This window comes from Eumetopias jubatus, unplaced genomic scaffold (assembly GCF_037043125.1).
Source record: "Eumetopias jubatus isolate StellerSeaLion01/CBP00866 unplaced genomic scaffold, mEumJub1_p1.0 scaffold_15, whole genome shotgun sequence".
Lineage (NCBI taxonomy): Eukaryota > Metazoa > Chordata > Mammalia > Carnivora > Otariidae > Eumetopias > Eumetopias jubatus.
This window is the reverse complement of record NW_028274821.1, coordinates 75,650,505-75,669,399: the sequence shown is the minus strand read 5'-3', so window position 1 is coordinate 75,669,399 and position 18,895 is coordinate 75,650,505. Positions and strand designations below refer to the sequence as shown.

At 49.9% G+C, this 18,895-nt stretch overlaps 1 protein-coding gene and 1 pseudogene across 2 annotated transcripts in view; one reads left to right on the top strand and one right to left on the bottom strand.

The window, feature by feature from the left end:
- The window catches only part of TMEM268 (transmembrane protein 268), a 43,427-nt gene extending 24,977 nt beyond the window's left edge, over positions 1-18,450 (bottom strand). For both annotated transcript variants that reach the window (XM_088018949.1, XM_028107684.2), the window contains exons 1-7: positions 18,263-18,450; positions 11,434-11,543; positions 9,157-9,264; positions 7,877-8,026; positions 3,937-4,047; positions 2,624-2,704; positions 1,576-1,761 (exon numbers count right to left, since the gene is read on the bottom strand). In XM_088018949.1, coding sequence (XP_087875075.1) covers positions 1,576-1,761; positions 2,624-2,704; positions 3,937-4,047; positions 7,877-8,026; positions 9,157-9,264; positions 11,434-11,543; positions 18,263-18,371 — 855 coding nt within the window. In that variant the 5' untranslated portion in view covers positions 18,372-18,450. The remainder of the gene's footprint in view (positions 1-1,575; positions 1,762-2,623; positions 2,705-3,936; positions 4,048-7,876; positions 8,027-9,156; positions 9,265-11,433; positions 11,544-18,262) is intronic.
- On the top strand, positions 12,166-14,048 carry LOC148162447 (heterogeneous nuclear ribonucleoprotein A1 pseudogene; annotated as a pseudogene).
- Positions 18,451-18,895: the final 445 nt, after the last annotated feature.

The following is an 18,895-nucleotide window of genomic DNA, read 5'->3' as shown; positions in this document are numbered from 1 at the left end:
ATGAAGAGCGTAAGGAAAGAACTATGGCAAGAAAACCGCAGAATTAGAATTAGAATTAGAATTAGAATTAGAATTAGAATTCGCAGGGCTGGCTTCTGCCCCTGGCTTGGCAACATTCTCCCTTGCTCTCTGACCTTGGGCAGGTCAGCTGACCTCTTGGAAGCTTATTTCACCCAACCAGGAAGAAGGAAAAACACTCCATACCCAGGAGGGTATGCTGAAGGATTTTATGTATGATGAGAAATCTGCTACAATGTAAGAGGTGATTATAACTACTTCTCTGTCTTTCAGAGGTGCTGGCTTCCTGTTGAAATATGATGGTCTGGCCCATGCTGGGACTCGGGCACTGATTATATTTTCCCTACCTAAGTTATAGAGGGCAGCTACTTTAAAAACATGTGCACACACACTTGATATTCATGACAGAGTATCATATTACCATTGGTTTGAATGAATTTGAAAAAATAATTTTAAAAATCCATCAGATTTAACAGGCTATGTCATATCCCAGGCTTGCCACAATAAGTACATGACCTTATCAATCTTTTTTGTTCTCTTAAAAAAAAAAAACGGCAGTGGGGGCGCCTGGGTGGCTCAGTCAGGTAAGCAGTTGCCTTCAGGTCAGGTCATGGTCCCAGATCGAGCCCCGAATCAGGCTCCTTGCTCGGTGGGGAGTCTGCTTCTCCCTCTCCCTTTGCCCCTCCCTGCTGCTTGTGCCCTCTCTCTCGCTCTCTCAAATAAGTTAAATCTTTTTTAAAAAATAAAATAAATTAAAATTTACAAAGTCAGTGGGATTCAAGTGAAGAGATTAATCTATTTATCATTTTCTCTTTTGATGGGTCCCATTTGTCAGATCCCCTACTCCTCACCGAGGCAAAAGGGAAAGTCTGGGCTGGTTTGGGCCTTTAATCCCCAAATCTGTTGGCTGAAAAGAAAACCCAGGTGCCTCCCTGCATCACAGAATGCCTGAAGTCACCCCTTGGTGCTTGTCTCCCAGACAGTGAGTCTTGTCCTCACAGAAGACACAAGCTGAAAACCACATTATCAGATACCTGGTCTACCAGCGTTTGTCCATACCCAACAGAGAGCTTGGGTGGCAGGACCTGACAGAACTCTGGGGCTGGGGACACTGGAATTCAACAGAAATGCATATAAGAAAAAGCATATATATCTGACTGCAATTTAAGCAGGTGGATGGATAGATGACAGACTGATTGCAAAACAGATTTTAAAAATGACCCAAATATTCACGATCACGTTTATGGCTATGTAGGCTACGACCCATCAACATGCAACTAGATATCCCATGGAACTACCAAAAAAGAATATCCAAGATATTTAAAGATGGGGGAAAAAAACCAGGAAGTAGAAAATGATTCCTATAAACTATTTTTTAAAGTGCTAGAGTAAGGAAAAAAAAAAAAAACTAAGAACTCGTAGGCTAGAAGATTTGCACAGCTTCTACCAACTCAGTGAAGTCATGTTCCCTGGGATTTATAACCTGAGGCCCCACATGGACTCCACACAAATGTCCCGGGAGGAAAGATGGCCCTGAACAGCCCAGGTGCCCCTTACCTCCGGCTCAGCCTCAGGAACAAGCTGGCGGAGCTCAGTCTGCATGAGTGGCCTCTCCTCGGGATGAGGGCTGCTGGGCAGTAGAGGAGCTTCCTCCAACAGGTTCTCGGGCCCCTCCTCTGTCTCGGGGCTCACCCCAGTTTCCATGACAACACACAGCTGGCTCAATCTGCTTCGCAGCAAGGACTGAAAAAGAGAGGGGAGGTGGATGGTGTCCCAAGGTGGGTGGTATGTCAGAGGCTGAGTCACTCCCGGTGCTGCAGACTCACAAAGGACTGATGGATCCATCTACGGACTCAGATGCTTACCTCAGGAGAATCTGGAACTCAGCCACATTCAAGAGGTCAGATAATTGCCTACAAAATTCCCTACAGTCTCTAAGAGGTTCCAAAACACTTTTCCGTCCATTTGCTCTTCAAAGCGGCCTGCGTCATGGGTTATCTTGATATATACCTTGCAGGCGAGTGAAGCACAGCTCAAAGGCCTTGCCCAAAGCCATACAGGGATGAATGGGCTGGGATTGGGCTAAACCACAATCCTAACCTCAAGACCCATGACAGCACTTACAGGGCCCAGGGAAAGGCTGATCCCAAGGAAGGAGCCCAGGGCTCGGAGACAGGAGGGTTGCGCTCCAAACCTGGCATCACCAACCAGCCCCGTGGCTGCCTTTGGGGGGCCACAGGACTTCTCAGAGGCTCAGTGTCCTTGTGTATGGGATCAGAGTAAGAGCACCCTGATCATAAATGGAAGGAAGGCATTTCAAACAAGTGAAAGTCGTCTAAATACCTGGTACTTCCCTCTGCCAGAATCATATTACTACTATTAATTGTTAATATAATTGTTATCAGGAAATGTGGAAAATGCAACTAACTGAAATCTTGTTAAGAAAGAACAATTCCCTAAGCAGAAATGACCACTGATTCCAGGTAGGCATCCTTCCTTCCAAGTAACGTCTCCTTAGACATTTTTCCAACCTTAAGGAAATGCAATCTGTACAATTTGGCCTCCTGGTTTATTTTTGTTTGTTTTTTCATTTATGGTATCTTACCTCTTGGCTCATCTTCATCTCTTGAATGTGGTCACACAAAAACTGCACACAGTCCTCCAGGTCGAAGTAGACAAACCAGAGCTGGGGAGAGAAGCCATGACGGCAGAGGCTCAAAGCCAGCCCGACCTTGAACTCTCCCGTCCCTGACACTACCTTCCACCTCCTGCCTCCTCCTTGCCAGAGGTCTGCCCCTCTGGGGATGAGCAAATTTATGCCCAGTCTCTGGTAGGACCATGCCTCTCTGCTCTCGCCCAGAGTCCTCATAACATAGCAGAGAGTCCTTTGTACAGATGGGAGAAAAATGGCTTTGTGTGCACATTTGGAAAATGTCCAACCCTGTTCAAAATGGCCACAGCTCCATTTGCTCCAAGTCACTGAGCATCCCAAACCATCCTGGACATCATGTATCCAGCTGGGGCTACCTCCTTCATCCTCAGGTGCTGGGGTGCCCTGCTGTCTGGAGCCCCACAGGCAGATGAGTGAAACACTCCAGTCACTCACCCCTATTGCCCAAGGCCAGGCGGGAGCAGATCCAACTTGGGTGCTCTGGGAGCGGGGGAGTGGGGTAAATGTTCACCCCACCTTTACCTCCCCTTCCTCCTCAACCTCAACAGTCCCCAGAAGGTCAGGTGAAACGCAGCCAGGCCGACACCCCCCCCCCCATGTACACTCATTACATCTGGTTGGGACCACACCTGCGTCACATCACACCTGAAGTTCTGTGAGAAACTGACGGCCCATGCCTCACGCCTCCAGCGACTGACCGCTTCCTCTGGATCCCAGACCTCCCTCCTCCCAGTGACTGACCCATGAGACCCAGGGTAGCAACCCTCTTGCCGACTAGTCTCTCCCCATTGTCTCCCTGACCCCCTGTGTGACCTCAGACTTGTCACTTAAGATCTCCCCGGTGCACTTGGAACAAAGAAAATGACCGAGCCAGGTAGACAAAGCCTCAGGGTCTGATGTGCCTCTCCAGGAACCTTGCATGGGCCCCTGAGTGCCTGTCGAAGGGCCTGGCACAGAGGAGGCCCCCTCTGTTTGCTGAATAAATGCTGAATGAGGAGCATGGCTTAGACGGTCTCCGAGTTCCCTTCCAGCCCTGCCCCGTGCAGCTTCCAGGCTGCGGGTCACCACCCAGAGATGGGTCTCCGGGAAGAAGCGCTGGAGCAGGGAGAAAGGGAAGGGCTGCCCACGCTTGTCTCATTAGCAGACTCCAAGACACCATGCAGACCAGGGGATCCTGGGGCTGCCTCTCCCCACCAACCCAGCCCTAATGGGGGCACCCAAGCCGAGGTCACTCCCAGACACAGTACCTGAATCACACTCTGACAGCCTTCTACTGTGTCCGTCACCCCCAGCAGCACCCGGTGTCTCAGAAGGGCTCCGTTGGCAGCCGCCAGCCTAAGGTCTGTGTTGCTGTTGGCCTATAAGACAAACACCAGGCTTGTGGCCCGATCCCCACGCTGCCAGGGAGCTCCTGGGCACTGGGCAATACCCACACACTGTCCCGCCTCTAGACGCCATGGGGCAATCCTGGCCTTTGAGACATACCCATCGCCCCCCCACCCTAAAATGGGATTGCGGGGTTTGGGGGACAATAAATTCAACAGTGTCAGACAGCCCTGGGTTGAAGCCCAGCCCTGCTACCTCCCAGCTGTGTGGCCCTGGACAAGTTACACTCCTTCCCCGAGTCTTGCTTTCTTCAGTTGTAGAATAAGGAGAAAGAGTGTCAGGGTGTCCCTGCCTCCTAGGAACACGGTGAGCTGGAACGTGACCATGTGTGCACTCTTAACCAGTGCCCGGGAACAGTCTGGTGTGCTGACAGAGGTATCTGCAGGAGGAAGGGGGGTGGGGGGGTGGGCAGGTTTGAGAGCTGCTTATTGTGTAAATAAAGCACCTACTTTCCAAAGCACCGAGCACAGTGCGTGGCCCTCGGAAGGAGATTCTGGGAATCCATCTCCCTTCTTTCCTACCAAAACCATCCAGACACCATGGATCTAGTTGACTAAGTAGATGCTAACTAAGCAGGCCGGGGAGGGGAGGAGGGGGGAGGAGGAGGAGGAGGAGGAGGAAGGGTGTCAGGACCCAAAGTGCTGGTTTGGGGTAGAGACCCCATAAGGATTTAGAGACGCAACTAGATGACAACCCCATCAAGGACAATCGAGGTCCCCAGGAGGGCAGGACTCCTGCAGGGAGCGTTTGAGAATGCAAGAAGGCCCTGTGGTTGTCACAGGGATGGGACGGGCTATGTTGGCACTTAGGGACAGGGACCAGGGATGCCTTCCGCCGAAGGCCGTGTCCCATGAGAGACGATCCCGCACTCGGAAGAGCAGTCTCCTGCCCTACCCAGATTCCACGTTCCCCACCGGGCGTGAACACAGGTGAAAAATCTACTCACGGTTCTGAACGGCCAACCCAGGTCCATTTGACATGGAAACCTAAAGTGTTTTTTTATTTTTTAAATGGATCTAAAATATAGTGAATTTTCCAGGGATGCCACAACTAGGAAAACATGGGGTGAGTACATTTTGTTTAGCCTGGAGCCTTTGCAAGGGTTGCACAACCTTTCCAAAACCTGTGCCTCGGGGAGTTCAGACCTGGGCTCTGCCTCTCACCGCCTGATAACCTTGGCCAAATTACCCCCACCTCTCCATCTCCATCTCATCTCTGAAAAACGCCCTCATCCTATGAAATGAGCCAACCCGTGTACAACACCCAGAAGAACAAACACACAATGCCCGTCAGCTCATGACATCAGTTCAGTGATGATACTGAGTCGAAAATATCTTTTCCCCCTGTATCTTGTTGGCCACAAACGATTATTTTTAGGAACTTCCCACACGCTTTAGCAACATGCTTTTACTCCGTCTGTGATACAAGGCAGGGTCTTGCATGCCTTCACACACCTTCCAATCCTGAGGAGGGCTAATAATGCCCCAAACAAGGGGAAAACAAGGCAGTGCGTGCAAAATGCTCAGGCTCTCAAGGATGCTACGGTCCAAGTAGGACAGGAAGAGGGACAATAGTGGTCAGGAAGGGAGGGCTGCAAGGTTCAAGTGATGAGGGATCCAAGCAGGAAGAAATCCTTGAGCTTAGGCAAGACCCCAGGAGCCTGTGTGACCACAGACGGGTTACTTAACCTCTCTGAGCTGTGGCTTCCCCACTGGCAAACAGAGTCAATAATCCTAACAGTTCATACTTATTGAGCATTTACATTATACCAAGTACTTTGCACGTATTAAATCATTTAATTCTCCCAATCATCTTATGAGGGTGCTACAATTTTCTTTTTTTTTTTTTTAAATATAAGCTCTATGCCCAAAGTGGGGCTTGAGCTCAGGACCATGAGATCAAGAGTCGCATGCTCTACCGACTGAGCCGGTCGGGCGCCCCGTGGGAGCTACGATTACTATTCCATTTTACAGACGAGGAAGCTGAGGCCCTGAGGGGTGAAGTAACAACTTACCCCAGCTTGCAGAGCTAGCCAACGGCAGAAGTATTCTGCCTCCTTGTCTGGTTGCTGGCCATAGGCGGCAGATGCCAAACAAAGGCACACAGTAGGTGCTTATTAAATGGTGGTCATTATTAGGAGTGAAAGAACCTCAGGTTCCCTGAATGAGCAAACACTGATGACAAGAGGGCCACTGCATACCCGGGGCCTCCATGTTGCACCTATGAGTAAAGACACAGGGTCTTCTTCCTCTCTGTGCCATGAATACCAGCCAAACAAGGAAGGCAAAGAAGAGGGCGGACGGCCACCACGGGCATTCCCTGAACTGCGTTCATTACATCTGCCTCCTTGAAGGCTCACCCTGACAGGTGCCAGGTATTTCCCTTGCTCTTGCTAAGGCAGGATACTTTGCTTTTTCCCCTTGCCAAGAGAAGTTTCTCGCTGCAGGGGCAGCCAGTTTATTTTTTATATGCCAAGTACAAGAGCCATGAGAGCTTCCACGGAGCCCAAGGGCAGCATCATTTCGTCAGCCTTGTCGCAAAGCCCAACAAAGATCTTTTCAGGACGATTAAGCCTTAAAGTTCCTAGCTGTCCCTGTGAGCATAGGAACTAAACAGAATTCATACCCCAAACTCTGACCACATTTCCCAGCATCCCTCTCCTCCCAAGTCAGGCAAGAACGGATCTCCGAGTCCAACTCTGTGCCAGGGGCTGGGGGAGCGTCTTAAGGAGCTGGGAAGACAGCGGAGGTGTGGCAGGCAAGCATGGCCCCCAAAGGTGCCTGAGTCCTGCTCTCCCGAAGCCGTGACGCTGTCCCGTTACACGGCAAAAGGGGAATTAAAGTTGTAGGTAGAATTAACGTTGCTAATTAGCTGACCTTAAAAAAAGGGAGTTTGTCCCAGGTAATCCTGGCAGCTCAAAGAAATCACAAGAGGCCTCCAAAGTGGAAGAAGGAGCCAAAAGACTCAGAGTCAAAGATGTGGGAAGAGGGCGCCTGGGTGGCTCAGTTGGTTAAGTGACTGCCTTCGGCTCAGGTCGTGATCCTGGAGTCCCGGGATCGAGTCCCGCATCGGGCTCCCTGCTCGGCAGAGAGTCTGCTTCTCCCTCTGGCCTTCCCCCCTCTCATGTACTCTCTCTCTTTCTCTCTCTCAAATAAATAAATAAAATAAAATAAAAAAAAAAAAAAAAAAAAAGATGTGGGAAGAACTAGACCCGCCATTTTTGGCTTTGAAGACGGACAAAGGAGTCATTAGCCAGAGAATGGAGGGGGGGACTCCAGGAGCTGGAAGAGGCAGGAAATACATTCTCCCCTAGAGGTTCCAGAAAGGTTTGGACACAGCCCTGAAGTACAGAACTCTAAGATAATACATTGCATTGTTTTAAGCCACTATGTTTCTGGTCACCAGAGACGGCAGCCATCTGCACACCGCCAACGCCGTAGGATATCGACTGAGAACAAGGCCTGGGATCTGAGTGCCCCGGCCTTGGATCCCAGCTTGGCCCTTCTTAGCGTGCAAGGGCTCGGTAAACCCAACATGCCCTCCTCTCCCCGTCCCAGACTCTCTCCCAACACAGCTTGCTTCCAGAAAAACAACCCGCAGGGATTAGACAAGGAAAAACAGAGAGGAATTAATCACACATGTGATTTCATTTCTTTTAGTCACTGGGCCCAAGGGCCCACATGAATTTTCATGGCTGGAGAAATTCCCTGGGGCAGGGAAAAGAGAAAGATCGGAAATGGGATTCTTCTGCCAGCACGCCCTTTCTGGAGGGAGCATGGCTGGGGTCTCCTGACAACTCACCTTCCTCTGGTGTCTCTCGAAGATGAGCACGAGGGTCAGGGTCAGGCTCATGGCTGCCAGGGTCACGAGCAGCACACCCACCCAGTGGTTCCCCAAGGCAAACATCTGACTGGTGGAGTAGATGTTGGCCCACACCACCACATAGAAAACCTGCGAGAAACCAGAGAAAGCGCACGATCAGGAATACCGGTGCGCGAACGAAGCCGCTCCGTTCAAAGGGAGACACCCCTCGGACACGTCCGACGCCCTCCTCGGAGACCACGTGCTCCCAGGGCCAGGAAGGGATGATCGGGGTCTGTGAGGAGGAGCCCTTGTTCCTTGTCCATAAGCAACAGTAGAGGAAAGGGGTCAGGAGAGCTCCTCTGAATCCTTGCTTACTCTGACTTGAAATAAAGCAGGAGAAGGGCAGGGGGTCCTGGGAGTGAGAGAAATTTGAGTCAGAAACCCACACCGATCCTTCAACAGCTATGTGTGGCCTTGGACAAGTCATTAACAATGCGCTGTGCCTCAATTTCCTCATCTGTAAAATGCGGACAACACCTGCTTCACAGGTTTGTTACAAGGGTTAATCAGACCATGTGTGTAACAGCCTAGCACTTGTTCGAGAACTACCAAATGCCAGTAGCCATTCCTTTGCCTTCCCTGGCAGCAGACATGGGAGTCAAGGGTGCTACTGGGCCATGCGCACGTACGGAGAAGTGGCAGATCAGAGTGGTTAAGGGCACAGATGCCGAAGCCAGATTGCCTGCGTTCAAATACTGGCTCTGCTATTTGTACCTATATATGTATGCAGATGTGCCTGTATGTATGTACATAGGTGGGTATGGATGTTTATATGTACGGGCCTTCACGTATGTATATATGCACATACACATATGTGTTTATACACACTCATGTAGATATGATCAGAGCTGAAACGGACTTATCTGTTGAACAGATGGGGGAACCAAGTCCCAGAAAGAAGACAAGTCTTAACCAAAGCCAGACATTGAGTCCAAAGTCACAATGATAGGTCCTCAGATTTCCACTCCCAAGGTCTGTCCTTAGTGAGTAAATTCAGCCTCTCATCCTTTACATGGGGATCTAGTTACGACTCTCTCCCATTGATTTCCTTATACCACATCCAGGTCCGTGTGTACTGCTCTGTCCCAGGCAGCTGGACCACCAGCCCCAAACCCCTTTCCCACACCGAAAGGCTCCAGAACACAATGCCAAATTCAGCCACACCACAGGGGGCCGCAGCAGGGTTAAGGTTAACGCAGCACCCCCACCCTCCTTACCACAGCAAAGGCCAGCCGCATGGGCCTGGAGTTGTAGATGATGTATCTTCTCACTTGGGGCTCCAAGAGGGCGCTTTCAGCCAAGCTCCTGTACTGGTCGGCAGGGACCTACTTGGCCGTGCAAGGGAAAGAGACCAATCAGCCATGGGGAACCACTCCCACCTCCTTCCTGCACACAAGTAAGTCATTTCCAGTTCATGTGACTATCAGGTGGAAGGGGGATCAGGCACCATCTAGGCTGCCCCGGAAGGCAGAATGAAGAGCTCAGAGCACTCAGACTGGGGATCACAGGATGCAGCCCTCAGCTCAGGGAAGGCTGGGCACCACAGGGGAGGTGGGACAACTCGAGATCCAGGAGGACAGCAGCCTTGGGGGGGGGGGGGCATCCTGCAGCCCCAGGCTCAGGGCTCATGGTCACGAGACCCACGATAGCCTAACGGTTAAGGCTCAGGCCCTAGAGTCAGGAGCCTGGGTCCAAACCTTGGCCCTTCTATTCATGGGCCATGTGACCTGGAGCAAGGAACCCCACTTCTCTGAGCCTTAGGCTCCTCCTCTGCAAAATGAGGACCATAAGTATACCGCCCTTGTAGGGGTGGCTTGCATATTAAATACCATACTACATATACAATTCTAACATGTATATTATAAAATAAGTGTAAGTATAACATGTACATACATACGGACATGTGGGGGCCTTTGTTCTGCCTACTCCGGTGCTTATGTGTCACTTTGACAGATGTGTGCATACAGCTCAAGGTACTGGAAACTGCCATCTTCCTGCCACCCCCAGCCCCAGAAAAAATGGCATAGCACATCAAAGCCCTACAAGAGTGGACTGCTTAAAAAAATAGAATTTAGGGGCGCCTGGGTGGCTCAGTCCGTTAAGTGTCTGCCTTCAGCTCAGGTCATCGTCCCAGAGTCCTGGGATCAAGCCCCGCATCAGGCGCCCTCCCAGCAGCGGGGAGTCTGCTTCTCCCTCTCCCTCTGTCTCCTGCTCTGCCTACTCATGCTCTCTCTATCAAATAAATAAATAAAATCTTTAAAAAAAATAGAATTTAACCATTAAAGAGGATATTTAGGAATACAGTAGAATATTATGTAAATTGTTCCCCAGTTATGGAAACCCCATCTGCAGACAACAGTTTAAAAAAAATGTTCTTTTGGACAAAGGCTGAATGATACACTGGATGATAAACCAGCCACTGTTGCTGGCGTGGGCTTAGTACCATCAATTTGCAAAGTTTCCCTTTGAATGATACAATGTTGGTGGAAACAGGAACAAGCAATTCCGCTCGAAAGAAGTAAACTCTAAAATCTTCAGGGTAAAATTAGCTGTGTGTCTTTCCCCCCATAACTGGTCCTCCCTAGGTGGTGCAGAGGAGGGCCTGGTGATGCTGGGAGCTTCGAGAACAGAGACCGCCACACCTATGGCTACTCTGTAACAACAGCAACACCTACAATGTATAGAACATGTACTACATGCCAGACAGAGTGCAACTATTTCTCAAGCACTAATTCACTTCCTCTCACAAAAACCCTAGGTAATGGATATGAATATTGCCCTCATTTTGTAAAGGATGGAACCGCCACTCAGAGAGGTTAAGTCACCTGCAGAATGTCACGCAGTCAGGAAGCAGCAGAGCTGGATCTGCACCCAGACCTACGGGTCTGAGAAGCCTATGCCTCAAATCACTATGCTTGAAAGCACTGCATTACCATCTAACAAATCCAAGCAGCTTCCCTTTGAATATACAGTTCCCTCTTCTGAAATGCCCTTCCTCCTGTCTACCCAGCAAACTCCTATTTTTCCTTCAAGACCCCAGATCAAGTATCTGCCCCTCCGTGACGCTTTCCTGACCACTGCTCCCCCAGGTGAGTTCATCATTTTCTCCTGTGAATGGCTTCAGCACCTTATACAGTCCACTACCACGGTGTTGAGGTCCTGCTGTACCCGGCGTGAGTCCATCTCCTGCACTGGACTCTATGAGCAGTAGGACCCAGCGCCTGTGCTCACGGTCACCTCCGTGGTACCTAGCGCCCAGCTCAGCGCCTGGCAAAGGATGGGCACCCCAAAATACCTATCTGTTAAGTGAAGTAACTGGGAGGAGGGGACACTTCTCATACATCTTCCCTACCTGCCCCACCCCATGGAGCACAGAGTCCGTGTTGAACAAATATTTTGTGAATAACTGGATGAAAGGATAGATGGATGGGCAGACAGGCAGGTGGATGGAAGGAAGGAAAAAATGGCAGAGTCTCAATAAAATGAGCACTCACCTGAATGCCCCAGGTCTGCAGTTGCTCCTCCACGGCGCCCAGATCGAAGGAGATGGGTGCACAGGTATTGTCGATCCGGAGAACCGTGAGCACCTGGCCATTGTGGAGCTCTGAAAGCAAACCAGAAGCTCCAGCTGGCTGGGCGAGAACTACTGTGGACAAGCCCAGAGCCTGCTGGCATCACCTCCTCTTGCCATGAGACCCTTACTCGTGACAAGGAGAGACTTCGAATCTCTATGCGAGAAGCACCGAACTTGACAAGAAACCCCAGCAGAGGCAGAACTGGGACCAGAGCGTGGAGGCGATCTGGACACAAGGCAAGACCAGAGAAGGAAGAACTTGCCAAGAAGGAGAGCCAACAAAGAACTGGAGGGAACGAGCTCCCCATCGCAAAAGAGACTTAAACAGAGACTGAACAACAAATACGTGGAAAAGGTGATGTATCTGACATTTGTATGATCACCGCAAAGGAAGATCACCCAAATTATTATACTCACAGTGGGCTCAGTCTGACTGGGGTAGGCAGAACAATGAACCCCCAGAGATGTCCCCGCTGTACTCCCCAGAACCTGCGAATAGGTTACCTTACACAGCAAGGAGAACTAAGGGTACAGATGGAGTTAAGGTTGCCAATCAGCTGGCCGGAAAAAGGGAGATTCTCCTGGATTGTCTGGGTGGGCCCGATGTAATCAGAAGGGTCTTAAAAATGGAAGAGTAGCTTTCTGCCCGTGGACGCCGCAGAGTAAGCGTCGTTTAAGTCTCCCCTCCCACCGCCGTCATGTCTAAGTCAGAGTCTCCCAAAGAGCCTGAACAGCTGCGGAAGCTCTTCATCGGAGGTTTGAGCTTTGAAACAACCGATGAGAGTCTGAGGAGCCATTTTGAGCAATGGGGAACGCTTACGGACTGTGTGGTAATGAGAGATCCAAACACCAAGCGCTCCAGAGGCTTTGGGTTTGTCACGTATGCCACTGTGGAGGGGGTGGATGCAGCCATGAACGCAAGGCCACACAAGGTGGATGGAAGAGTTGTGGAACCAAAGAGGGCTGTCTCAAGAGAAGATTCTCAAAGACCTGGTGCCCACTTAACTGTGAAAAAGATTTTTGTTGGTGGCATTAAAGAAGACACTGAAGAACATCACCTAAGAGATTATTTTGAACAGTATGGGAAAATTGAAGTGATCGAGATCATGACTGACCGAGGCAGTGGCAAAAAGAGAGGTTTTGCTTTTGTAACATTTGATGACCATGACTCTGTGGACAAGACTGTCATTCAAAAATACCATACTGTGAATGGCCACGACTGTGAAGTAAGGAAAGCCCTATCTAAGCAAGAGATGGCCAGGGCTTCATCCAGCCGAAGAGGTCGAAGTGGTTCTGGAAACTTTGGTGGTGGTCGTGGAGGTGGTTTCGGTGGGAATGACAACTCTGGTCGTGGAGGGAACTTCCGTGGTCGAGGTGGCTTTGGTGGCAGTCGAGGTGGTGGTGGCTATGGTGGCCGTGGGGACGGCTATGACAGATTTGGTCATGATGGTGGTTATGGAGGAGGCGGCCCTGGTTACTCTGGAGGAAGCAGAGGCTATGGAAGTGGTGGACAGGGTTATGGAAACCAGGGCAGTGGCTATGGCGGGAGTGGCAGCTATGACAGCTATAACAATGGAGGAGACGGAGGCGGCTATGGCGGTGGTAGTGGAAGCAACTTTGGAGGTGGCGGAAGCTATAATGATTTTGGCAATTACAACAATCAATCCTCAAATTTTGGACCCATGAAAGGAGGAAATTTTGGAGGCAGGAGCTCTGGCCCCTATGGTGGTGGAGGCCAATACTTTGCCAAACCACGAAACCAAGGTGGCTGTGGTGGTTCCAGCAGCAGCAGTCGCTATGGCAGTGGCAGAAGGTTCTAATTACTGCCAGGAAACAAAGCTTAGCAGGAGAGGAGAGCCAGAGAAGTGACAGGGAAGCTACAGGTTACAACAGATTTGTGAACTCAGCCAAGCACAATGGTGGCAGGGCCTCGCTGCTACAAAGAAGACATGTTTTAGACAATACTCATGTGTATGGGCAAAAAACTCGAGGACTGTATTTGTGACTAATTGTATAACAGGTTATTTTAGTTTCTGTTCTGTGGAAAGTGTAAAGCATTCCAACAAAGGGTTTTAATGTAGATTTTTTTTTTTTTGCACCCATGCTGTTGATTGCTAAATGTAATAGTCTGATCATGACGCTGAATAAATGTGTCTTTTTTTAAATGTGCTGTGTAAAGTTAGTCTACTCTGAAGCCATCTTGGTATACTACCCCAACAGTGTGAAGTTAGAATTCCTTCAGGGTGATGCCAGGTTCCATTCGAAATTGATTTGCAACCTGCTTGGGCACAGAAGCCATTGTCTCCACAAACCTTGGTGTAGTTGAACTGACAGTTAATGTGTTGTGACCTGGAGTTCACCATTAAAAGGGTCACCCAAGCAAAGTCCTGGAGTTTATTTGGTCATTAATATGATTGTTGGCACATCCTATGCAATATATCTAAATTGAACTATGGTATCAGATAAAATTATAGATGGGATTAAAGCTTGTGTATCATCCATTATCATGTGTAATCAATAAACGATTTAATATTCTCTTGGAAAAAAAAAAAAATGGGAGAGTAAGGCGGCCGAAGTGTCGGGAGCAATGTGATGGGGAGAAGAGAGGCACGGAGCTGGAACGTGGCTGCCTTTGGAAATGGAGGAAGGTTCACGGGCCGAGGAGCATGTGCAGCCTCTGGAAGCTGGAAAAGGAAACAGACTCTCCCCAGGCTCCTGCAGGAAAGCAGCCTGGCTGACATGCTGACACGGAGCTATACCTCAGTCCACACTTCCAACCTCCAGAACTAGAAGAAGATGGATTTGCGTTTCGCGAGCCCCTCTGTGGGTGGCAATTTGTTACAGCAGCTACAGAAAACTAGTATGCTGATTTTTTTTTCCTAAAGATTTTATTTATTTGTCAGAGAGAAAGAGAGCACAAGCAGGGGGAGCGGCAGGCAGAGGGAGAAGCAGGCTCTCCGCCGAGCAGGGAGCCCAATGTGGGACTCGACCCCAGGACCCTGGGATCATGACCTGAGCTGAAGGCAGACGCTTAACCAACTGAGCCACCCAGGCGTCCCCTAATACACGGATTTACTGGTAACCCCGTCCCCAGGGTATCTGCAACTCACTCAACATTTCAAAAGCACCAACTGAATTAAGTCGAACCTCAACAAACTCGCCGCCGCATCAACCCAGCCTGGTCACAACAGCTGTCAAAACTCTCCCTGAAGGACTGCAAGGAGACCACGGGCAGCAAGGAGGCCAAACCAGTGAGGCCAACTGGGGTGAAAGCTCCGGACTGAAAGCCCCTCAGGCCCAGGGAGGACCAGCCACGGAATGAAGCCGCATCTACCTTCTGTTCTGAGTAGAGAGACTCTGGACAGAAGGATCGAGATCTCCTTCCACCAAACCATGAGACCCCGTGAGCCCAGGTCAGGTCAGTAGGCACGGGGCTGGGGGATGCCAGTGTTCGGCCATGCAAGGCTGGGGACTGGGTATGCTGGTACATTTTCTGTGGGCACGGCTCAGAAGATAAAGCAGCATGGAAGAGATCAAACCATCAATATGTTATCTGCTGGCCCAAACCTGTCCCCTCAGAGGCTAGCTCTGGGCAATACCTGAGTCTTTAAAGCAAAATGCCTAGTCCTACCTGCCTGGGAATTCCTGGCCCACCCACTCTCTCTACCCCTTCACACAGCCCCTCTCTGGGCCCTGTCAACTGGGCCAACAGAACATCTCTCAATTCTACACACCTCTTGGCATGTCCTCCACACCTGGGCCAGGCTACTACCTTCACTCTCCGTTGTGACCTTGTGGCGGCCTCCTCATTGGTGTCTCCATACCTACTCCTCCCACCTACAATGCACTCTCCGCACAACAGCCAGCACGCAAACTGGAGGACATCAATCCTCTGAGTAAAACTTTCAATAGCTTTTTGGTGCTCTACTGACAAAAACCAACCTCCTTACCACTCTCCCAGCCCTTAGAACCAGGCTCCTGCTAAACTCACCTCGGGCCATTCAGTGCTGTGTCGGGCCACACCAGCCTCCTTTGTTCTTGGAACAGGCAGTTTTCTCTCCCGCCCCAGGGCCTTTGCATATGCTGTTTCCTTTCCCTAGAACACTTCCATTGGACTTCACACAGTTAAACCCTACTCAACATGGGTATCCCCACTCATTAACCACTTCCTCAGGGAGTCTGCCCTGACACTATACCCTTAACAGATCAAATCCTGCTAAACTTACCCAGAACTGCTCTTCTCATCAAGGATAAGTACATATATTTGCAATTATTTGCTTACATATGTAATTAGTTGATTAAAGCCTATCTTCCGCACCAGACTGTGTACTCCCATACTGGTTCTGCTCATCACTGATCCCGAGCTGGGTTCAGTACTTGCATACAGTAGGCACTAAATAAATGTTTGATGTATAAATGAATTGAGAGGACAGAACTCTGGTCCCCAACCCCAATAGGGTTCTTTTTTTTATGCCCTGGGGTATCGCCTATGAGCTCGAGTGACAGAGCATTCGACCCCCTGCCAAAAAGAATTTTATTTGCTTTCTTTTTTTTTTTTTTCTTAAGGTCTTTGCAAGAGGTGAGGGGTATGGAGGCAAGGTGGCAAGGCAGGGAAAGCACACACTAGAGAGCTTTAGGATTCAAAGTGTGGCCCAGCCTCTTGCTCACAGAGGAGCCTTGAAGAAGTGACCTGAATCCCTGGCCGGCTTCCTCACTTGGAGGGGGATCATATCCGCCACAGAGGGCTTTACAGAGAAATAAGAGGATGAAAATAAAGGCTTGGCGCAACATAACTGGCCACTATTGTTGCCAATTTAAAAGCAAGCTTGCCAGGACTCAAAAGTTGCAATAAAGCAATCCACGTGTGTGGATTTAGTTGTATTTGTTCTTACCCTCCCACACCTGCTCCAGGAAGGATTTAAGGTCACTCACTTCATAAAGTAAAACAGGAAAAGATAAAACTAGATTTAAAAATAAGCAAATGAGAGAAACTGGACAAGAAGAAAATAAAGGCAGAAAGAAGACAGAATCAGGTAAAATAAGACTAGCTTCCAGGTGTTGAGCCCTCACCAGGCACGAGGCAGGGAACTTGGGCTTCAAGGTCCCAATCGCATTTCAGCCTCTGAGAGCCCTCAGAGATGGATACCATTATCGTGGAAAAGGGAACAGAGCCTCTGAAAGGCAAACAGGCCTGCCCAAAGCTACCAGGGGAAATGAAAGTAAGAAAGAGAAGCAGCTGGAGCCAAGGCAGTGCCCAAAAGGCAGGCAGGCAGGCCAGGCAGGGCCACAGATCAGCTCTGCATTTCACGGCACAGAACACAAAACCCAAGTGGACCGGAGCACCGGGCCCACGGAACATCAACGGCTCCCCTAGCCTGGCTCTTTGCACCCCGAGGAAAATGCTTTGCTCCAGCAACGCCAAGACTTTTTGAGGTGCCTTTGTTTGCCTTTCAAACCAAGTTCCTGGATTCTTGGCAATAATCTCTCTCATCCATTCCTTAGAGTGGGAACAGCAAGTCTCTACTTAGAGATACTTTTTTTACAACTAGATAAGAAAAAGAGCTTGAAAAGCTACCAAAGAAGTGGGAACGCACACGTGTGTGTGTGTGTGTGTGTGTGTGTGTGTGTGTGTGTGTGTGTGTGTGTGTGTCAGGGAGCAATTTCCTGCAAAGGAGCAAGAACTGGCTTGCCAAAAACCAGTGGGGCAATGTCTTCACAGTTCTAAAGGAAAATCATTTCATCCCATTTTATTCTAGTGGTGTGTGTGTGTGCGCGCGCGTGTGTGTAAACTGCTTTCCCAATACCAGTAGTAGTAAAAGAAACCCTTTTAGTTTAGTTGTAGTCAAGTTTCAAATCATCTAAGTAACCAGCTACAATTCAAAATGCCTACACTGAGCCACCCATTCATTCTGTTCACTCAGTAAGTGTCTACTATGGGCCAAGCATGTGCTAGGTACTGCAGATGCGGGGAGGAACAAGACAACACAGAGCCCCTGCCCTCATGGAGCTGACATCCTAGTGGGGAAGCTGGACATTCAACACTTTATGACACAGGTCATTATTTAATTACAGACTAGGATAAGTGCCGTGGGGAGAAGCAGGAATCTATCAGGGAGTCCTGACTTAGGATTCCCCACAGAAGGTATATCTGAACTGAGCTCTGAAGCAGGACTAGAAATTCATCAGAGGAAAGAAGGCAAGGCAAGAGCATAACAAGCAGAAGAAACAGCAGATGCAAAGGCCCTGAGGCAGGACAGCATGCCAGGAACGGAGAACATGGGCGGCAGGAACCACTAAGACAGGCCTTGCAAGCTGGTGATGGACAGATCACCAAGCCCCATGCGAAACACTGAAGCAGGAAGTGACATGGTCTGTTCTGCATTTTTAAAAGCTCTCCCTAAATGCCATATAAATGGAAGAGGCAAGGAGGAGCGATCAGCTAGGAAGATAGGGCGGCAGGGGTCCAAGCAGAAGGTGACAGAGACTTGGTCTAAAGATGGGGATAGAGAGAATGGATAGAAATGACAGACTGCAAAAACTAATGATGATGGTGATTAACATAACAATAAAAAATTTAAAAAAAAAAAAAAAAGAAATGACAGACTGGACTGTAAGTGTATCCCAAAATGCCCACCCTTAGCTAAAGGCCCTTCTGTGCCCTCCACCCCCCCTCCCTTCCATTGTGTTAGTTGAGTCCAGCTCCGCATCCGGGGGAGAGGGGGAGGGGGGAAGAAGGGTCATGACCTTACCTTGCCCCCAGCCCGGAGGACTCCCTCCAGGCAAGGCGCTCCAGCCCGGGGAGGAGGTGGGCAGTGGGCTGGCTGCCCCGCTGGGGCCCATCGGTGGTTCACAGGCCATAGCCGAGCGCCAGCTGGGCTCTACTTCCCCTTCTTGGAGCCGTGGTTCATTCTGGAGCAGCCAACGCCGCTTCGCTTGCCTTCAGAAAACAGCACAAGAAAGAACTTCAGGCCTGGGCAGGCTGGGTTCTTTGGCTCCTCCAAGGCCAAAGTCATCCCCAAGGCCAGAGAGAGCCACCGAGAGTCCTTCTACTGACTTTGCTCTTTCCGGTCATGCTGAGGGGCATTCTCAGGAGTGAAGAAGAAGAAATAAAACCCTCCTCCAGGGGAGAACTGAGAACTTCCCTCTGGTCTTGGGTCTTCTCCAGCTCAGACACATCCAGGCACTCACCGGGAACTCAAGAAGTGAGCAGGCCCTGCTCCCAGGCATCTGGGATTTCTGTTCCTTTACTGACAGCACCCCAGGCACCCCAGGCAACCAGGCACAGTACCGGTATATCCATCATGGGAAGCCTTGTTTATGCAAAGGATCTCAAAGAACTTCCCAGAAGACATTACAAAATACAAATGAAAAAAAAAAAAAAA